The sequence below is a fragment of the Danio aesculapii genome, chromosome 3, assembly GCF_903798145.1.
Source record: "Danio aesculapii chromosome 3, fDanAes4.1, whole genome shotgun sequence".
Classification (NCBI taxonomy): Eukaryota; Metazoa; Chordata; class Actinopteri; order Cypriniformes; family Danionidae; genus Danio; species Danio aesculapii.
This window is the reverse complement of record NC_079437.1, coordinates 57,646,346-57,665,286: the sequence shown is the minus strand read 5'-3', so window position 1 is coordinate 57,665,286 and position 18,941 is coordinate 57,646,346. Positions and strand designations below refer to the sequence as shown.

The following is an 18,941-nucleotide window of genomic DNA, read 5'->3' as shown; positions in this document are numbered from 1 at the left end:
ATAAATAGAGCCCTATATTCCACTGCGGAATGGGGTGGGAATCCAAATGTCTGCGTCAAGCAACAGTTCAGGGAGTCGTGTTTCGTTTGCTGTGTGTGTTAGGGGACAAGGTGTAGCCTCTTGGATATCTGTCTGACTCAAAGAAAATGCAATGTAATCACCCCAGACTTAATAAAGCAGATATACGATTGCTATGCAGATCAAAACAGACGAAGTAAAACCTATTAAACATTAGCTAGGCTGTCTTTTATCGTATAGTATGCGCGGTCTAGTATGAGAAGAATTTTAGGTCACATTATAGTTTAAGGTACAATGGTTAATAAACTATTGTCTATGACCTCAATAAACTCCTTATTTGCTGCTTATTATTAGTTATTAAAGTTGGTTTTAGGTATTGGGTAGGATTAGGGATGTAGAATAAGATCATACTTCCTAAGTACTAATAAGCCAGTATTAGCAGTGAGAATTGATACTAATAAACACGGACTGGTTTATCAGTCAGTAGATGTTATATTTAAATTAAGAAGGATGCTAAATTTAGATGCTTCATGTGTTCACTTTTAGAAAACAGCTGTCAAGACGAGAGCATCCTCTAAAACATAATAATGCTGCGGTCTATACACTCAGAGATGGCAATTTCATTTAAATGAAGTAATACATTTGATCAGATCTTGTTTTACTTGGGTATTTAACCCACAACCTTAGCATTTCTAGTGTCATGCTCCACCATTTGAGCTACACAACGATGTTGGAAGGCTGGTTTCATCAGTAAAATGTTCAACTTCCCACCTCAATGCACTCCAGTCATTTGCAAGTAATCTTGTTTACCAGGGGAGATATTATGAATGAGTGACTACAAGCGAGTGAATTAAAACAGCTGGTAATAAGCAAAGAGTAGTATTGTACAATAAAGCTAATATCATCTCAGAAATACCCTTTAGTTTATAGGGATCCCACTCATTTGGGGCTGTAATAATACTTGGAAATTTGCTTTTACATTTCAGTAAGGTAGCTCCATGCTAATCTTACTAAAGCATAATTAGCCACCATCTGTGAAGAAATGTCAAATGATGCATCTTTCTGAAGTCGGGGTTCTTCAATCTGCCCCACGTTCACATGTCAGATGTTTAAAAGTGGCATTCTTGGCATTATTTCCAAGTAGGAAGTAGTAATCCTAATTTTGAGTTGTATTTACATTTACTCATTCAGCGGACAATTTTATCAGCTTTCATATCTGTATAAGCGACTTACAAGTCAGGATAAAAGAAACACTTTGAATCACCAGAGAGTTGTAGTATATAAATTCTGTGACAAGTTTTTTTTTATTCTTTTCTGAGCATAAGAAGAGTCCTACAGGTGGTTTGTCAAGCCCACTCACCAGTGTGGATGATACTCAGAATTGTGCAATGTTTTCCAAGAAGAATTGGTGCTTATAAGAAGGTGTCTGGAGCATATGGAGAGGAAAAGAGTGTGTCACCTACAGGTGGTTTACACGTCCACTCACCTGCATGAGGAATACTAAGAATTGTTGTTCCACATCAAAAATCTAAATTAAAAACTTTCTATTTAAGCCCTGACCCTGCTCAATATTCTATTTAGGTTGCAAGTACATTAGCATACTAAAATAAAAGTCTCAGATTCATGCAGGTTTTTAAAAAGACAATATTGTTTAAATATATCATCATTAAAATGGTATGGATATCTTCGAATAAACTCTGCAATTCAGCACTCAACTCTATTCATTCATTTTCTTCCACTATTCCAGGGCTGGGTAGCGAGGGCAGCAGTCTCAGGAGAGAACCCCAAACTTCCCTATCCCCAGACACTTCCTCCAGCTCCTACAGGGGGATCCCAAGGTGTTCCCTGGCTAGCAGAGAGACATAGTCCCTCCAGCATGCCCTGGGTCTTCCCCGAGGCCTCCCCCCAGTGGGAAATCTCCCTAGGTAGGCGTCCAGGAGGCATCCAAAACAGATGCGGAGACACCTCAGCTGACTTCTCTCGATGTGAAGGAGCAGTGGCTCTACTCCGAGCTCCTCCAAGGTGACAGAGCTCCTCACCCTATCTACAAAGGTGCGCCCTACCTCCCTGCAAAGAAAACTCATTTCGGCCGCTTGTATCTGAGATTTTGTCTTTTCCGTCATAACCCAAAGCTCATGACCATAGGTGAGAGTAGGAATGTAGATTGACCGGTAAATTGAGAGCTTTGCCTTTCAGCTCTGCTCCTTCTGTACCACAACGGACCAGCACATCAATTACTTTTTTTTTTACATCAATTACTTCTTGTACCTCGAAGAGTAAAAAATGGCGCTAACAACAGCAATGTTGTGGGTTGAATAACCACGGAAATCAAGAACTGATAAAATGTCTACGTTTAATTTAAATGAACATCTCACCTCAACTGAATGAACACAAGAATACTGAAGAAAATCTCATTGTAAATGAAGAGGGAGCCTCAGAGATGCGCTACATATTGAGTATTATTGATTTGAGTTTTATATTAATTACCGCAGGACAGGGCTTAATTTGTGCCGGAAAATGCCGGATCTGGATCCGGCACCTCATTTTACAGATTCCCCTCCTTAACCACCCTTCTCCCACATCCGCTGTTCACTTTTACCATAGATATTTACATTAGATGTCGCCTACCCTGTTGTTTTCTATTGGAAGGAATGCGTCAATAGAGCCGCCATTTTAGTACAGGGTAGCGCTCCTTTGAAATGAATGCAGAACTAAGCTGCAGTGGAGGACTGTGGCCATCTAGAGCCAGACATATAGACATATATCTATGATCTGGAGTTTACCCGGTGGTCATTATGCAAAATTTTTTTTTTTAATTACGACAATTATAATTTTACATCACTTTTCTACATTGATGGATACGTGACCGCACGGGCATTCCTTACAAAGAGTACGCGTTTGTGTGCGTGGAAATGTATTATCCTGCTCCCTGTTAAATTTGATCTAATCCGTGTCCTGAAACACACCTCCTCTCCTGCTTCACTTCTCATTCTATCAGAGGGAGCGATTCGTTTGTGAATGAATACCCGCTATGAACGACTCGTTCACGTAGTCGACAATAATACAAATTTCTGGCACCGCAGTGTCTTGTCATATTTCATTTGTATTGTTTGCTGATTTTATTCAACAAAACTAGCATAAGCCTAGGATTTAGTTCGAGTTGGTGCTACTTTCCCTTATGGTCAGTGCAGTAAGAGACTGTATTATCATCAATAGCGCTACTTGTTTAGCACAAAAATTCAAAACATACAAAAATGTAAAAAGCGAAACCTATGAAGTGTTCTGCCTTTGTGCTTTGTTTTCTTTATTTGCTCGTTACTACACCCGTACACAGCGCTAAAGTCCAGAATCTTAACATTGGCACACTGTCTTGACTAGACTAGTGCGGTTGAATGACATTTGTCCTGGGAGCACTGTACAAATGGGGCGACGGTATTGACACATGCTCAGAGTCCGTATGCGATATCTAGTGTATATATATCTATGCACTTTCACTTTCTTACGCGACTCCTCAACCCTCTTCACGTTTGTCCGAGACACCCACGCCCCGCTCACTTTCGTGCGCGACACCTCTCCATCCTCGACAGCTCTCCATCCCCTCAATCTGTTCCAGGACATCGCAATTCACAAATTAAGCACTGCCGCAGGCCAATGACTGGTTAATGATGTTTAACAGCCAGAGCAAACTTTTCCATGTAATTTGTTTTGACAAGCTTGAGAATTAAACTCACATGATTTTATTTTATGTATTTTTTGGAGTATATTGGGGCCTATCAAATACACTGTACATTTCATTTGTGTAGACATGTGTTGTGTGTTTTGTTTGCAATATGTTTTATCATTTAGTTAGTAGAACCACAATTAAATAGTAGTGTCTTTCACATAAAACAAACATTATGGTGTTAATTTTAATGCACGTATAAAGAATAGTGAGATCAAAAGGTGTAACGTAACCTGTCCAATCAGAATTTAAATCAATTCACTCTAAAGCACTCTAAATAAACATGATATGCTGAGGAAGAATACTGGAGCTTTGGAGATTAAATATGTCATTAAATGAAAAAGCAGGACTGGAAATTTCTTTGGAATAACTGTAATGTGTTCTCTCAGGGACACAGACATGCAATCAACACAAGAAATTAAACAGAATTATTTACAATGTACAAAGAATCACTTCTCTGTGAAAATAGCATTATAAATATGATTTACATAACAATAAATATGCAATGTAGATTGAGTTTTCTGTTAAAAAAGTATGTTACACAACAAAATAGTAATTAGTAATACCTTCACATCTCTGTTGTTTTCTTTTCTTTTGGTTATCTTTTAATGATTTTTTTAATATTCATAAAACCGCTACATACAACTTATATTAAGAAGTAATTTTCTATTAAATATTTGAACAGTCTAGAGTCTTCATTTGACAAAAGTACCCTCAAAAGAGTGAGCTGTTAAACCTATACAATTATGAAAAACACAATAACCAACTCCCAATCGAGTCTGAATTTGCATTGATAATATCATCCTGCTTTCAATCCTTGCCTTACTTTCATGTCAGTACAATAGTTTATTACGTGAAGTGGAATTTCACTCATACAGTGTTGCTTATTTTACCATTGTGTTACTGAGAGAAACATGCTCCGAGCTTTCTACACAGTTGAATTTGAGTGAATTACCCTTTTAGACAAAGTGAACGAGTTCAACTGAAGGTACACCAAAAAGGTACAACCTAACCTGAGTTGCAGGGTCATATCAGGATATTGTGTGCATGGAATGTGACGAAGGGGAATTAGCATTTAGCATAGTGTTTTATATGTATACAATTAGTTCTGGCATCATTTACTCACCTTCATGTAATTTAACATTTTTCAACCCTGTCCAATCATCTGTTTTCATCATAAGTGGATTTCAAGAGTTCCCACTTAGATATGCTTGGCGTTTGGCATGCTGTCCCGGGAGAGAACCCTGAGCTCGGAGATATTTGAGCCCAGGGCTCCCGCCCTAGTCAATAAGCATATCAGGAGATCCGAGATCAGGTAGGTCTCGAGAGCTCCCCCTTTAAAAAGGGGAGGAAAAGGAGGAGATGGGGTGGAAGGGGGGATTCTTCCAAATGAAGATAGAGCAGTAGGAAGAAAATGATCCATTTATAGTAAACTAGGATTACTCTGATTGGATTATTACTGACTACAGATGAGCGGCCAGTCGTGCTCAATCATATCACGTGCTCCTCTCGAAATTAGTTTATGAAACTTCACTTATACTGCTCCAAAAGGGAACCTGAAGGTCCATAGGACTTCTTCCATCTTGATCACTCTATGCCAGCATTTCTCAACCACCTTCCTGGAGGACCACCAGCTCTGCACGTTTTTCATGTCTCCTTAGCCAAACACACCTGATTCAGATCATTAGCAGAGATTGAAAGAGCTGTAATGGGTGTGACCGACAAAGAAGACATCGAAAAGGTACACTAAAGGTAAAAGGCCTTTACCTAGATGAAGTGTTGTTGGTCCTTCAGGAACATGGTTTAGAAACACTGGTCTATGCCAGGGGGCTCAAGCCTGGAGATCTACTTTCATGAAGAGTTTAGCTCCAATTCTGATCACACACAACTAAAGCAACTAAGTAGGGTCTGAAGGAGCGCTTGGTGATTAAAGAAAGGGATGTTTAATTCGAGTTGCAGCAGAACTCTGCAGGAGGGTAGATCTCCAAGAACAGAGTTGAGCACCTCTGGCCTATGCTCTGCATTGTGACTTTAATGTCTTGTTTCCACTAAGCAGTACAGTTCAGTTTAGGACAATACAATTCGGTAAAGGTCACCCAGATCAGCCTTGCCTTTCCACTGCCAATTGTACCCATAAGAATGATTTACACTTCTGCATCAAGTGATCACCATACCTTATGATGATTACCTTGCATGTAGCCCATGATTGCCCAAACTCTGTCTTGGAGGGCCAGTTTCATGCAGTATTTAGCTCCAACTTGCCTTAACACATCTGCACAAATGTTTCTAGACAGCTTAGTCAGAGCTTAATTAGCTAGCCCATGTGTGTCTATTTGGGGTGGGAACTAAACTTTGCAGGATATCAGTCCTCTAGGAGTTGTGGCACCCTGATGTAGCCAATTGTAAGCATACTTCTGCATTCTGTCTGTGTTACATTGCAATAATTCTTTCACAAGTTGAAACCCGCAGATTTAAGGAAAAAAAAGTCATATTCTGGTGTGCAGTCTGAGGAGAGGCCTCTGCATTTGAAAAGACTCCCAAGCTCGATCCACTTTGTCCAGAATAGTGGTTTCCAATTCCGGTCCTCGAGATCCTCCGCCAGGCAGATTTTGTATGTCTCTCTTATTTGACACACAAGGATCAGTTCATGGATCTCTGTAGCGAACTGATGATCTGAATCAGGTGTGTTAAGTAAGAAAGACATACAAAATGTGCAGCTCGGGGGCTCCTGAGGACTGGAATCGGGAACCAGTTGTCTAGAAAGGAGGTCCAAGCTCAATGTTGAGCACGCTCTTAGAAAGTTTCCCCTGTTCTTCCCTGGGCAAGAGAAGTAATCTTTTAGAGGTACGGAGTCTGAGTGGCGTAGGGATGCTGAATCGAGATTCAAGAATGGAAGGTAGGATATTCTGATTATTTATAGGAATTTCTCTCTGAATGATTGAATGATGTGATCTCAGACTTGTTCCACTACCACGACTTGACCTGCCCATACTTGTTACCACTACCACTATGAAATCACAGATCTTGTGCTCTTGTGTACCATTTTTGAGAGGTTTGTGTCTGGGTTTGGCGAAGAGTTTGCAATTGTGTGAAGGCAGACCTATAGCTGAGACTAGAAGCAAAAAAAGAAATTGGCTTTTACTCAGTAGGCATTTTTTATGTCAGAAAGTTGAGATCGACTCCATTCTGGCTCAAATAAGATATCCAAATACTCTTGGCATGTGGCTGTTTGTCACAAGAAGAGAAAAGTTTTGATTGAGCTCAAGTGGACCATGATTCATTGCCGCAAGCCATCAACCTTTTTGTACTGTACTGTTGTGCTAGGTACCCTTACTAAAGGATCTCAAAAAAAGTGTCTGTTTTGGTACTTTTCACAAAGGAACTGGAAATAAATGCATACTGTACTTTACTGAACCATAATGCTCAATGGAAAGGAACCATAATGACGGTTCGGTACAGGTCACTCTGATGAGGCTTGTCTTTCGCTTGTCTTGTTCCATGCAGAAGTGACGCTTCTTTGTAATTCAATAGTGTTCAGCACTGAGTCTAGCTCCACTCTTTTGGTACCATAATGTTGTTCTAGGCACCCTCACAAGAGGTTTCCCAGAAGGTGGGACTGTACAGTTCTCTATTTTGGTACTTTTGACAGTGGAAATGGAAAAAAAGGCATACTGTACCCTAGTAAAATGCACTGATCAGTGGAAACTAGTCATAAGTACCAAATGGCTTAAAATGTTTCATGCACATCACCTCATTGGCTCCAAAGATTGTTGCATCTTTAATTGACCACAACTGAGAATGAGAGCTATGGAGTACCAGTAGAGCATCTGAATGTCTCAAAAATAATGTTTAGTCTACTATCACACTTTAATTTTTTGTCTTTTGCAAGTATAAATGACCATACACAAAAACAGAAGCTTGGGCATTCTTCAAAAGTTAGAGTTTACTGATTAAAATAAATAGTTCAGGTTTAGAATGGCATTATAAAAATGAGGATGACAGAATTATTATTATGATGACACATTTTAGCATTAAATAAGTTAGCGATACTTCATTAACAAGGTTGGGTTAATGTCAGGTTCAGACTACACAATATTATTCTTCTATTTTACAATAGTCACTGTGTCAGATTCAGAGATTTTGACTCCCAAATTCTTCTTGAGACACTTTAAGATACACATTATAATCTCTCAGAAATAAAAGTACTTGTTTTTAATGATAACCTATGGACAAAAGGTCACCCAGGCAAGTACGATGCCTGTTAATGAGTTAAGTACATATATGTACATTTAAAGTATAATACGTTGGTGTTCAAAGGCAAAGAGTTGTAACTACACATTTGGTCAAAACTGAGTTAAGGCCTTCTGACACAGTCAATTTAGTGCTGTAAGAGAAACAAAATCACTGATATTCACAGCAACATGTTTATCTGGCTGGTGTAAAACATTTTAAAGGCCTTTTTCTCAGCTTTAGTGTTTCTGTAGTTGCTGCACTTTGACTTTGTAGGGTAGTATGAATCAATTAGATACAATTATGTATGCTGTAAGTAGAAAAATGTGTGGCTTTCGAAAGGATGCCACCCCAGTGGCAGTTTTTGTACCTTTATTTCTGAAAGAGCACATGCTGGGAAATCCTCACTATAGCCCTACAAATCTGTGCATATTTAAACCTAGCTGCACCAATTTCATCATCTGTCTTTTGTTTAGCTGTGTTTGAATGCTATATCCTAGGAACTTCTGTGCTCCTATTGATCGTTTCATGGAATTTTTTGGCTATTTCCCCATTGTAGGAAACCAAAGCAAATACAAACACAGTTTGTCTCTCTGTCAGGATGCCATGATGATTTGATGTTGGTCGTTGTCCTCTATGACAAACTATATATTTCTATCCCAATGCCTGTTGTTGTTCATGAATCACCACAATGCTCGATGTGTATCTTGGATTTTGTATCTAGCCAAAATCCGTCTGCTGTGTGTAGTCTGAACCCAGCATTAGCAACACCTCAAGCATGATGTTGGCTTTAAAGCCAGTGATCCAGTGCATTTCAGATGTGAAGCTCCTGTTTATATGATCTTATATAGTCCTGTGTTGATCCATATATTTTACATGTACTTCATAAACTCTTAACACTCTCTCTCTCTGGATTTCTTTCTCGGAACAGACATAAAAATCGAATAATCTGCAGCTTAATATATTGAATTTAAAAAAAGATAAGATCATAAACCACAAAGCAAACAAATACATCAATAACAATGCTGAAGATCCGTAAAACTGGATTACATTCGTGATACTTTTATAACCAAAAGATAATTAAGAGCAAAGATGTAGTTGTACCTTGTCCCGGTTACATGTTGTTCAGTACTTTCGCCTGTACTGCGTTTGAACAGTCAGCAGCCCATGGTTCAACTAAGGTGGATCTGGGAGCGGCTCCGTTCCAAATCTCTAATCAAGGCATCTCGGCCATCTCCAAACTGATAATGATCTGCACGGGTAATACCTATATACACACTGGAGCAAAATGGATGCCATCTGGACTGTTAAACTGATCATGGATGAGGAGATGGATGCCCGTAGAGAGTTGGACAGAGCATCGACTGAAGGCGGGACTCAGCCTGAGGTCAAAGCTGAGGAGGGTTTAAGGGTCGGAGGTATCAAATGGACTGAAGGGAAGCCCCAAATTGGAGCAAGTCCCTCCATGGTGCTTAGCTGCCACTGCTGAGCATGCCCAGGAGTTTACTCGGGTCCATTCCCTGCTGGTGGGCCATCTTCTGGACATCGAAGCCCATGTGCATGAGGAACTGGATGACGTTCATCTCCTGCCCTGTGGATTGATCCCGGATGGTTGGGCACGTGGGGTTGCAGTGAGGCCACGGGCAGCTGTCGATCAAGTGCACGGGACAGCCTTTGGGGGGCGATTTGTTATTTCTGCTGGTGTCTTGTAGACTGCGGTCCCAGCAGTGCAGCGCTCGCGGTAAAGACGTGCCTTTGACTTGAACATCGGTCCAGTAGCTACAGCAAACACAAGAATGCAGAGCTGCTTGGCAAGTGTGCAAAATCATCAGAGGAAATACACCATTCTATGAATTCACAATAATCGTACCAGAAACTTATTCTGGATCAATCTGGAGATTTTCAAAATGCATAGCAAATTTAGAGTTTAGTTTTAACAGATGGCGCTGTAAGCATTAATAAAGTCAGAAATGGTTTAAGTGAATTACAAGAGTGTTCATAGTGAACTGTTTACATCAATCTTGTGGCATAAAAGCCAACTTGCATGACTCAGCTGAACACACAAGTGCTCTTGCTTGTGGGTCTTTGAGTGTATGGTTTTAATTAGCCTAGAGCACCATCTGCTGTTCAAAACTAGCCAAAAGTGCCACCTACTGATAAAAAGGAGCCTAGAGAGATCTGCTGTTAGAACTGCTGTAGAATCTGCTGTTAGCTGTTTCTAACAGCCATCTACTGACAACTAGCATAGACAATCATGTGTTGTATGCTAACTAGGAGATCTAGAGCATTGTCTAATGTTAAAAACCAATCTGGAGTGTCTTCTACTGTTAAAAACTAGCTTAGATTTTTATATGTTGTTAATAACTAGCCTAGAGCATTGTCTAATGTTAAAAATAGCCCAGATTGCAGTCTACTGTTCAAATCTAGCCTAGTGTCATATGTTGTTAAACACTAGCCTAGAGCAGCATCTGTTGTTAAACACTAGTCTAGAGCACTATTTGTTGTTAAAAACTAGCCTGGAGTGTCATCTGTTGTTAAAAACAAGCGCAGAGAATTGTCTAATGTTAAAATACTAGCCTAGAGGATGATCTAATGTTAAAAACTAGCAAAGAGCGCCATCTACTCTAATTTTTTGGTAAAAACCAGCATAGAGCATTGATTAATGCTAAAAAAACTAGCCTAGAGCAGAATATAATGTTATAAACTAGCATAGAGCGCCATCTACTGTTAAAAACTAGCCTAGAGCATCATTTGTTGTTAAAATCCATCCCAGAGCATTGTCTGATGTTAAAAACTAGCCTATAAACCATCCAATGTTAAAAACTATTCTGTAGTGCAATCTACTTTTATAAACTAGCCTAGAGCAGTATCAGCTGTTAAAAACTAGCATGGAGCAGTGCTTCTTAAACACCTATCTGGAGGACCACCAACACTGCATGTTTTGGATGTCTCCCTTGTCTGTCACACCCATTACAGGTCTTTCAGTCTCTGCTAATGAGCTGATGATCTGAATCAGGTGTGTTTGGTTAAGCAGAGATGAGCTGCGTCCGAAATCGCATACAGTAAAAACAGTATGCGAACTGAGTAGTATGTCCCAATTCGTAAAATTCGAAAAAAATAGTATGCGAGAGGTATCCAGATGACCTACTACTTCTGGCGAGATTCTGAAGTGCGCATCCAATGGACGCTACGCTATCCCATGATGCACTGCGAGAGAATTAGGCATGGGACGATAACCGTTTCCAAGGTATACCGTGGTTTGGAAAAGTCAAGGTTTTAAAACCGTCAACATTTTCTTCAATACCAATCCTAAGGTATGGAATAAATGAAGACAGCAAGAGTCAATAATTCATTTGAATTATTTAGCCTGATATGTTTACTGCTGGGGTGACGCAATGGCGCAGTAGGTAGTGCTGTCGCCTCAGAGCAAAAAGGTCGCTGGTTTGAGCCTTGGCTGGGTCAGTTGGCGTTTCTGTGTGGAGTTTGCATGTTCTCCCTGTGTTTGCCTGGGTTTCCTCCGGGTGCTCTGGTTTCCCCCAAAGTCCAAAGACATGCGGTGAACTGGGTAGGCTAAATTGTATGAGTGTGTATGGATGTTTCCCAGAGATGGGTTGCAGCTGGAAGGGCATCCACTGCGTAAAACATATGCTGGATAAGTTGGTGGTCCATTTAAAGGACTAAGCCGAATGTTTACTGCTCCAAAATATTTTAAATGTTTCTCAAAATAAAATATATTGTGTTCAAAGGGAAAAAAGTTTTAGTTTTTTACCCAGACATTTAAAAAGAATATATTTCAGAGCAGTAATCACAATACCGTGAAACTGTGATATTTTTATCCAAGGTTATGATACCGTCAGAATCTTATACCAGCCCATGCCTAGAGAGAATTCATGAATGGGAGTGAAGCAAAGCAACTGACATGGGTAGGTCCCGTGATGATGACAAAATGGCGGATGTAGTATGTCCGAGTTATACTACTGACATTCATATTGTATAGAACGTACTATTCTCACGGCCGAGTAGTACATTTAAATTCAAATGCAGTATCTACAGAATAGTAGGCAATTTTGGACGCAGCCATGGAATAATGCTGGTGGTCCTCCAGGAACGTGGTTGAGAAACACTGGCCTAGAGCATCATCTTATGTTAAAAAACTTGCTAGGATCAAAATCAATTCAAGGGAGAATAATGCTGCATTTTAAAACTCTCACAATCAATGCAGAGTTCATTTCTCAAATGATTTAAATTTCCTGAAATTGTATTTAAACACATGTTAATAATATTGAATACGGTTTTTCTAAGTTTTCTTTTAATAAAGGGTTTTTAAAAAGAGATGAACAATAACTAATTAAACACACACACACAATACAATTTATTTGCACATGCACAAACACCTCTAACATAATTCGACTAATAACTATTGGTAAAAGACTCAGAGACAGTGATTCACACTTTTATCAGGTTTAGTTTTAAATAACATCTAAAGATCTAACTTTTTTCTTTAGCTTTTAAAGTTATTATTATTTTTATTATTATTATTATTAATTTCAGACTGTGTTTTATCTAGTTCTTTTAGATTTTGTGGTAGAATAGGAAATAAAACTGCCTAATAATTGCCTTTTTCCTTCACAGTATTGTGCAGGCCCACCCACCCTATAATTAGTTGTAATGAATTACAGTTTTACACACACAAACAAATAAAATGTTTATCTTCATCACTGCAGAATGTCAGCTAAAGTTAACTGACTTTACAAAAATAAGAAAAAATGTAAAAATCTACAGACATTTCATCCAAAACCCAAGTGATCACTTACTTTCTTGTGATGAATTCATGTGAGAGGCAAGCTGGAGCAAACATGGCACTGGAGGTGAAAAGCACAGCATTAGAAACATTAACAAAAGCATTCTCTTTAATCTCACTCCAACATGAGACAAATCATAACTTACGGGACGTCCTTCAGAGTGTTCCTCAGCTCAGTCCCTAAATTCTGAATGTAGCGCCACTGTCCTTCCTGCACAGGCTGACCTGTCAGATGGATGTTGTCCACCGTGAGCTGAGCCTCATCGAACAGCCACTGCACGATAAACACAGGTCCTGTCAGAAAGAAAAAATAAAACAGCACACTGAGTTCAAACAGGTGACCAAACTCATAAGTTCATGTTAAAATAGACTGAACATCTGTCCATGCTGGTGTCTGGTATGGTGTGTACTCACGTTTGATGGTAGGATAAACCTTATATCCAAAGAAGCAGTTCCACTCTTTTCCTTCATAAGCCTGTCTGCATCGCTCAGGAACCACACCACCCCAATATCTGCAGACAAGACCATCAGTTTAGTTCTCAATAGGGGTTTAATGGATCACGGTTGGCGCAACCTAAATAATGAATAATAATGACTTGCGTATGTTTATTAATCTTCATTTTATTAATCATTCGATGCACAGTATTCAAACCTGCGTTTGATAAAGGGAGATTCACCCTTTTAAGCACAAACAGTGCTGTTTCTAGGCATAGTCCGACTAGGCAGTCGCCTAGGGCAGTATTTAACCTTTTTAACACAGCGACCGGTCAATGCTTGACAATTTTACAGCGGCTCGGGGGTGCGGTGTATGTTTATTGCTAGGCTACCATCAACTGTTGACTCGCTTGCAACTTGAGATGTTTTTAACTTGGAGCCACATGCGTTTCACTTCCAATATCTGTGCAATAATGAACTTGAGCGCAGAATAGACGCAATATGCGAACAGCCACCGTCATTTGCGATCTAGAGCAGTTGATCTTCTTCTTGAACAGACATGGTGGGTTCACCTGATTTGTTGACAAATGCGTTGCGGATCCATTCCTTCCCTACTGAAAAAAACAGCTTAAATCAGCCTAGGCTGGTTTTAGCTGGTCGAACAGCCTGGTTTTAGAGGGTTTTTGGCCATTTCCAGGCTGGTCTTAGCTGGTCAGGCTGGAAAATGACCAGCTAAAACCAGCTTGACCAGCCTAGCCAGGCTGGGAGCCCAGCCAAAACCTGCTAAGTCCAGCTTAAACCAGGCTGGTCTAGCTGGTTTTAGCTGGATTTAGCTGGTCATCTTCCAGCCTGACCAGCTAAGACCAGGCTGGAAATGGCCAAAACCCCTCTAAAACCAGGCTGGTCAACCAGCTGAAACCAGCCAACCAGCCTAGGCTGATTTAAGCTGGATTTTTCAGCAGGGTTGGCAGTTCATGTGTCCTTCCCTGTGCCTTTTTCCCTTAGCAAAGAAACTTTCCAGAGACGTCTGTTTATTATTTATTTTGTTAGCTTGTGGGTTAAATTTTAACACTCAAATCACTGAGATTAAACCGAGAGATTATGGCCATTTTTCAAAATAAAAGATTTTTCAAAATTAAAGATCATTCAGACTCCTGTAGTAAATAAAGCAGAAATAATTAATGACTTTTTTCCACGGCCCGGGGATATGGGACCACTGGTCTAGGGCACCAAGAAGCAGGGGACGGCAAAAGTCAACAGAGCAGAGATCAAAGTCCCATAATGCAATTCACAATTGTAAATAAACGAAAAACACTTATAAATCACAAGTTTGTTACAGAGCAGATGCATTACGATGGATTTCTGAACAGATGGATTTCAAAATACAATTGAGTTGCAAATTCCTATTAATCATAAGATTCGATCAACTTTTAGTCACAATAATTTAGTTTTGTTCTACATCCATGCAACACACAATCCTCAATCAAATCAACTCTTCCATATAATCTTAAAGCTAAATGTTTGTTCAAATCCATAAACCTTAAACCAGGAGTCACCAAACTTGTTCCTGGAGGGCCAGTGCCCTACAGATTTTAGCTCCAACTCTAATCAAACACACCTGAACAAGCTAATCAAGGTCTTACTAGGTATACTTGAAACATCCAGGCAGGTGTGTTGAGGCAAGTTGGAGCTAAACTCTGCAGGGACACCGGCCCTCCAGGACCGAGATTGGTGACCCCTGCCTTAAACTGACAGTTGAAATGAAAATTCTCTCATCGTTTTCTCTCCCTCAAGTTACTCTCCCTCGAGTTTCTGTCTTCTGTTGAACACAAAAGAAGATATTATGAAGAAAGCTGAGGACTATTGACTTCCATAGTAGGAAAAACAAATACTGTGGAAGTCAATTGTCCACAGATTTCCTCAGAATATCTTCTTTTATGTTCAACAGAAGAAAAAACCCATAAAGGATTAAAACAAGTTGAGGGAGAGTAAAGAATGAGAGAATTTTCATTTTTGATGGAATTATCCCTTTAACAGTAGCTTTGTTTCCATACACCTATTTGAATAATATTTGAATTAAAAATGGTTGATGAAAAAGATACATTTTGAAAATGTGCATAAAAATATATGCACATAACTATATAGGATAAACTTTTTATTAGATAAGAAAAGGTGCGCATAAACTATAATGGAAACGCTTCTACTAAGAAACAATAGTCAATTATAAAGCATTGAACAAGTCATGTGATTTGGTTATAAGTGATCATGTGATGATGAAAATGTGTGTCAATGGACAAACCAAGCAGGCTGAGCACATTGTAAAACATTGGAAATGTTGTTTTGGTCATTATATAATGCCTTAACCATTTCAGTATTAGTGTTATTATATTATTAATGACGTCAAGAATTGTCAAGAGCGTCTGTGCTACGGTTTCACGCCTTCAAACGCCACCAAACGCCACGTCTTCTGAGGCTTAAGTCATTTATTAAATGAAGAAAAGAATCAAGCAGCTTCTCCTACCTCTGCAAATTCCCTTTTTAATTTTGATATTTGGTGCCAGATAGTCAGGAAGTGACGATTTTGTTCTCCTTTGGCTCGTTTCCACTGACTGGTACGGTATGGTTCGGTTTGGTACGGGTCACCTTTATCAGGCTTGCGTTTCCACTAACAAGGGTACCCTTTTGGTGGGCATGGTGTACGACAGAAAGTTTCAGTCGACGTCATTCTCGCTCGAGGAAATGTCTACAATAAAGCTGTACGGGTCACTTACATATCATATAAGAAGCTCTTCTCACAAAACAGAGGCTTTACACACATAAATACTGGTGTAGAAATGTTTATTACTAACTTTACTATGAACATGAGTTGATTATAACTGTAGATCAATGACAGTGCGAAACAGCCTACTGTAACATCTGTAATTATATTAAATAACTAAATAAATGAACATATATACACACATACAGCCCCTTACAGTCTCCAATATGTTATCAACTACAGAAGAACTACATATAGCAGACATTTCGCCCGTATTTAGGTTCAAAACAACACTAAATATAGTCTACAGTCAGTGTAAACCTCTCATCTGTGTCTGTAATCTTCAGCAGAACATGTAGCCTCTGTTGTAGAGTAATTCCGTCATTCTCGGTTCATATTAGTCCAAAAGGTGAAGATAATAAGTTAGTTATACATGGCATTTTGTTCATGTTTGCTGAAAAATAATGTGCTCCTTTTTTCCGGCTTCTCCTTTGTTTCTTCACGCTTCACTCTCGCGTTTGTCAGTGTCTGACAGGATCGGGTTTCAAAAGCACATCAATAATCAAGCGCAGGTTATTATCATCAGCTCAAGAAGTTTGTTATTTCAGATTTAATGTTAGACGCGCGTGAGCGCTAGCAAGAAAGCGAAACCGCTCGCGCTTCAGACTGGCTCGTAAAAAACTACGGGGCACAGGGTAAATCTGCTCTTCTTCTTAGCTTTGTGGCTGTTCATCAAGACGACGACAAGGTTTGTTTGAGCCCAGATCGACCATGGCTCGTTATTATATGTATTTATAATTCCGCTATAATCTCTCGCTGTGTATTTTAAACATGGCGGTTTTTTTGATTTCATTCTGGCTTGTTGCGTAAGCGAATGACGTATCTCTGTAAACCAATAGCGTTCAGCTGCGTATGTGGCTCCGCCTTTTGGTACCCTTTCTCGTGTTTGGTACCCTTTCGAAAGGGTGCCGAAAAAGTGGTACGGTACGGTTCGGTATGCTTTTTGACAGTGGAAATGGCTATAAAAGCGTACCAAACCGAACCGTACCGTACCACTTAGTGGAAACGGGCCATTAGACTATTTAGATGGAAACGCTGCTTTATTTACTCGTCTTTTATGCGATAATCCAGTTTGCGCATGAATTGAATTCGCATTTTTGGATGGAAACAGAGCTTACTTGATTCCTCTCTTGATGACCTCGGTAGGGGCGCAGTTGATGGTGTCCACACAGTCAGTGCATCTGTACTGCTTGTTGTCCAAAAACCAGCCTGAGTCGGACAGACCCCTGACCTGGATGTTGGTGTGGCCCAGCTCTTCCAGAAGCTCTGACACCGAGTCCACGTTCAGCAAGACCCCGGTGCCGCCCGCACTGAGGAGCACACGCACATTAGTCAACATTATCAAAAAGACCCTGTTCGCATCTAGTATTAAGATGTGTTTTCGTCAATCCAATCACAAGTGGATAAAAGAGACATAATAAGAAATCAAAAAAAAGAATAGAAATTACATAATTTTTAACCAAATCTGCCCATAATTTCCACAAGTTTAACAGCTCGCCGATTCAAACTTTTTATGGGAGAGTTTGTTTTGTTCTTAAACATTATCATTGGTCCATGACAATTACACAATTGGTGGGTGTCGTGGAGCGAATTCCCATTAATTGCAGTGAGTCTATGATGGATTTTCTAAATGAACATATTTATTAAACAATAGCTTTTAAAATACACAAACTAGCAATATTAAAGCAGTTTAAGAAAATCGTTTTTTTTAATTCCACTGGTCTCAGCTATTTAAATAAGAAGTTTATTAAAGGAACGTAGCCATAAAAAAACAGTCAGAATAATTTTTTACTTGCAATCCATGTAATTAAAAGGACATTAAAGAATTTACACATAGAACAAAACTTTCACAAAGACCTATCTACTGATATATACTATTCACTGTGCAAAAACGACATCTGTTTAAAGAGAATGATTTTTTTTAAATCAATTTATTTTTGTAAACAAAACAGATTAAAGATATAAGGATTGCTGAGAGATCGTACTACTTCAAACATTCTTCTTCGCCTCTATTAAAAACCTAAGATTATCAATGATAATCCCTGTCCCGCTGCTCGTTTAAAAATATATGATCTCAATAGATTGAATAGCAATCCAATTGAATGCATTTTAACCACCTCTGGAAGTGGTCAAAGATGGACAACTCAAAACATCTTACTTAGCGTTGTCCACTTGTGATTGGATTGACGAAAACGCATTATGATACCTGATGCAAACAGGGCCAGAACCTCCAAACAAAGCTAAACTTTAAAGAGTTGGTCTCACTACACACTTCTAAAAGATTTTAAAAGATTTGAACTAGAATTTGAAGATTTCTAACTAGTTTTATTTGTCATTGTATGTGTGTTTTGATGGATTAATGATGTTATCTGTTTTTTTTTTTTGGTTAAACCTATGAAAACTGTATGATACTTAATCTTGGCCAGGACCAGGGCTGAACTGGGACAAAAAAAATCGGCCCTGGCATTTTGGGACAGAGCGGCCCACTACATTCAATCAAAATGCCACCCATCTGTGCACGCCATTGAATATGTTTACCAACTCCCATTCTATAAAAGTAGGAAATAATGAGAGTTGACAAATTAAAAATTAATTTTTTAAAATTTATTATTATATTAAAACTATAATCCACACTGGACGTCCATCTTGTGCATGCCTGTGTGTTTTGAGGGAGCCTATATTAAATAATGAACAAAACAAAAACTGCCTGCGGATGCACACAGTTAATGTTGATTAACCTAATAAAGATAAATAATAAAAGCAATGTGTCATAGATGCTTAAAAATGTTTGAATCAACAATAAAACATCAAACAAAGATTAAAGATTGTACATAGTCAATCAAATGAACTTAAACAATTTAAAAATGCAACAAATATTTGTTTGGGCCCGATCTACTAATACTTTTTTTTTATATTTA

General features: G+C 39.1%; 1 protein-coding gene across 1 annotated transcript in view; it reads right to left on the bottom strand.

Moving 5' to 3' along the window:
* Positions 1-3,937: 3,937 nt before the first annotated feature.
* The window catches only part of notum1a (notum, palmitoleoyl-protein carboxylesterase a), a 39,621-nt gene continuing 24,617 nt past the window's right edge, over positions 3,938-18,941 (bottom strand). Inside the window, exons 7-11 of the mRNA XM_056454295.1 lie at positions 17,142-17,333; positions 13,185-13,282; positions 12,917-13,064; positions 12,784-12,831; positions 3,938-9,748 (exon numbers count right to left, since the gene is read on the bottom strand). Of these exons, the coding sequence (XP_056310270.1) occupies positions 9,442-9,748; positions 12,784-12,831; positions 12,917-13,064; positions 13,185-13,282; positions 17,142-17,333 (793 nt within the window). The 3' untranslated portion in view covers positions 3,938-9,441. The remainder of the gene's footprint in view (positions 9,749-12,783; positions 12,832-12,916; positions 13,065-13,184; positions 13,283-17,141; positions 17,334-18,941) is intronic.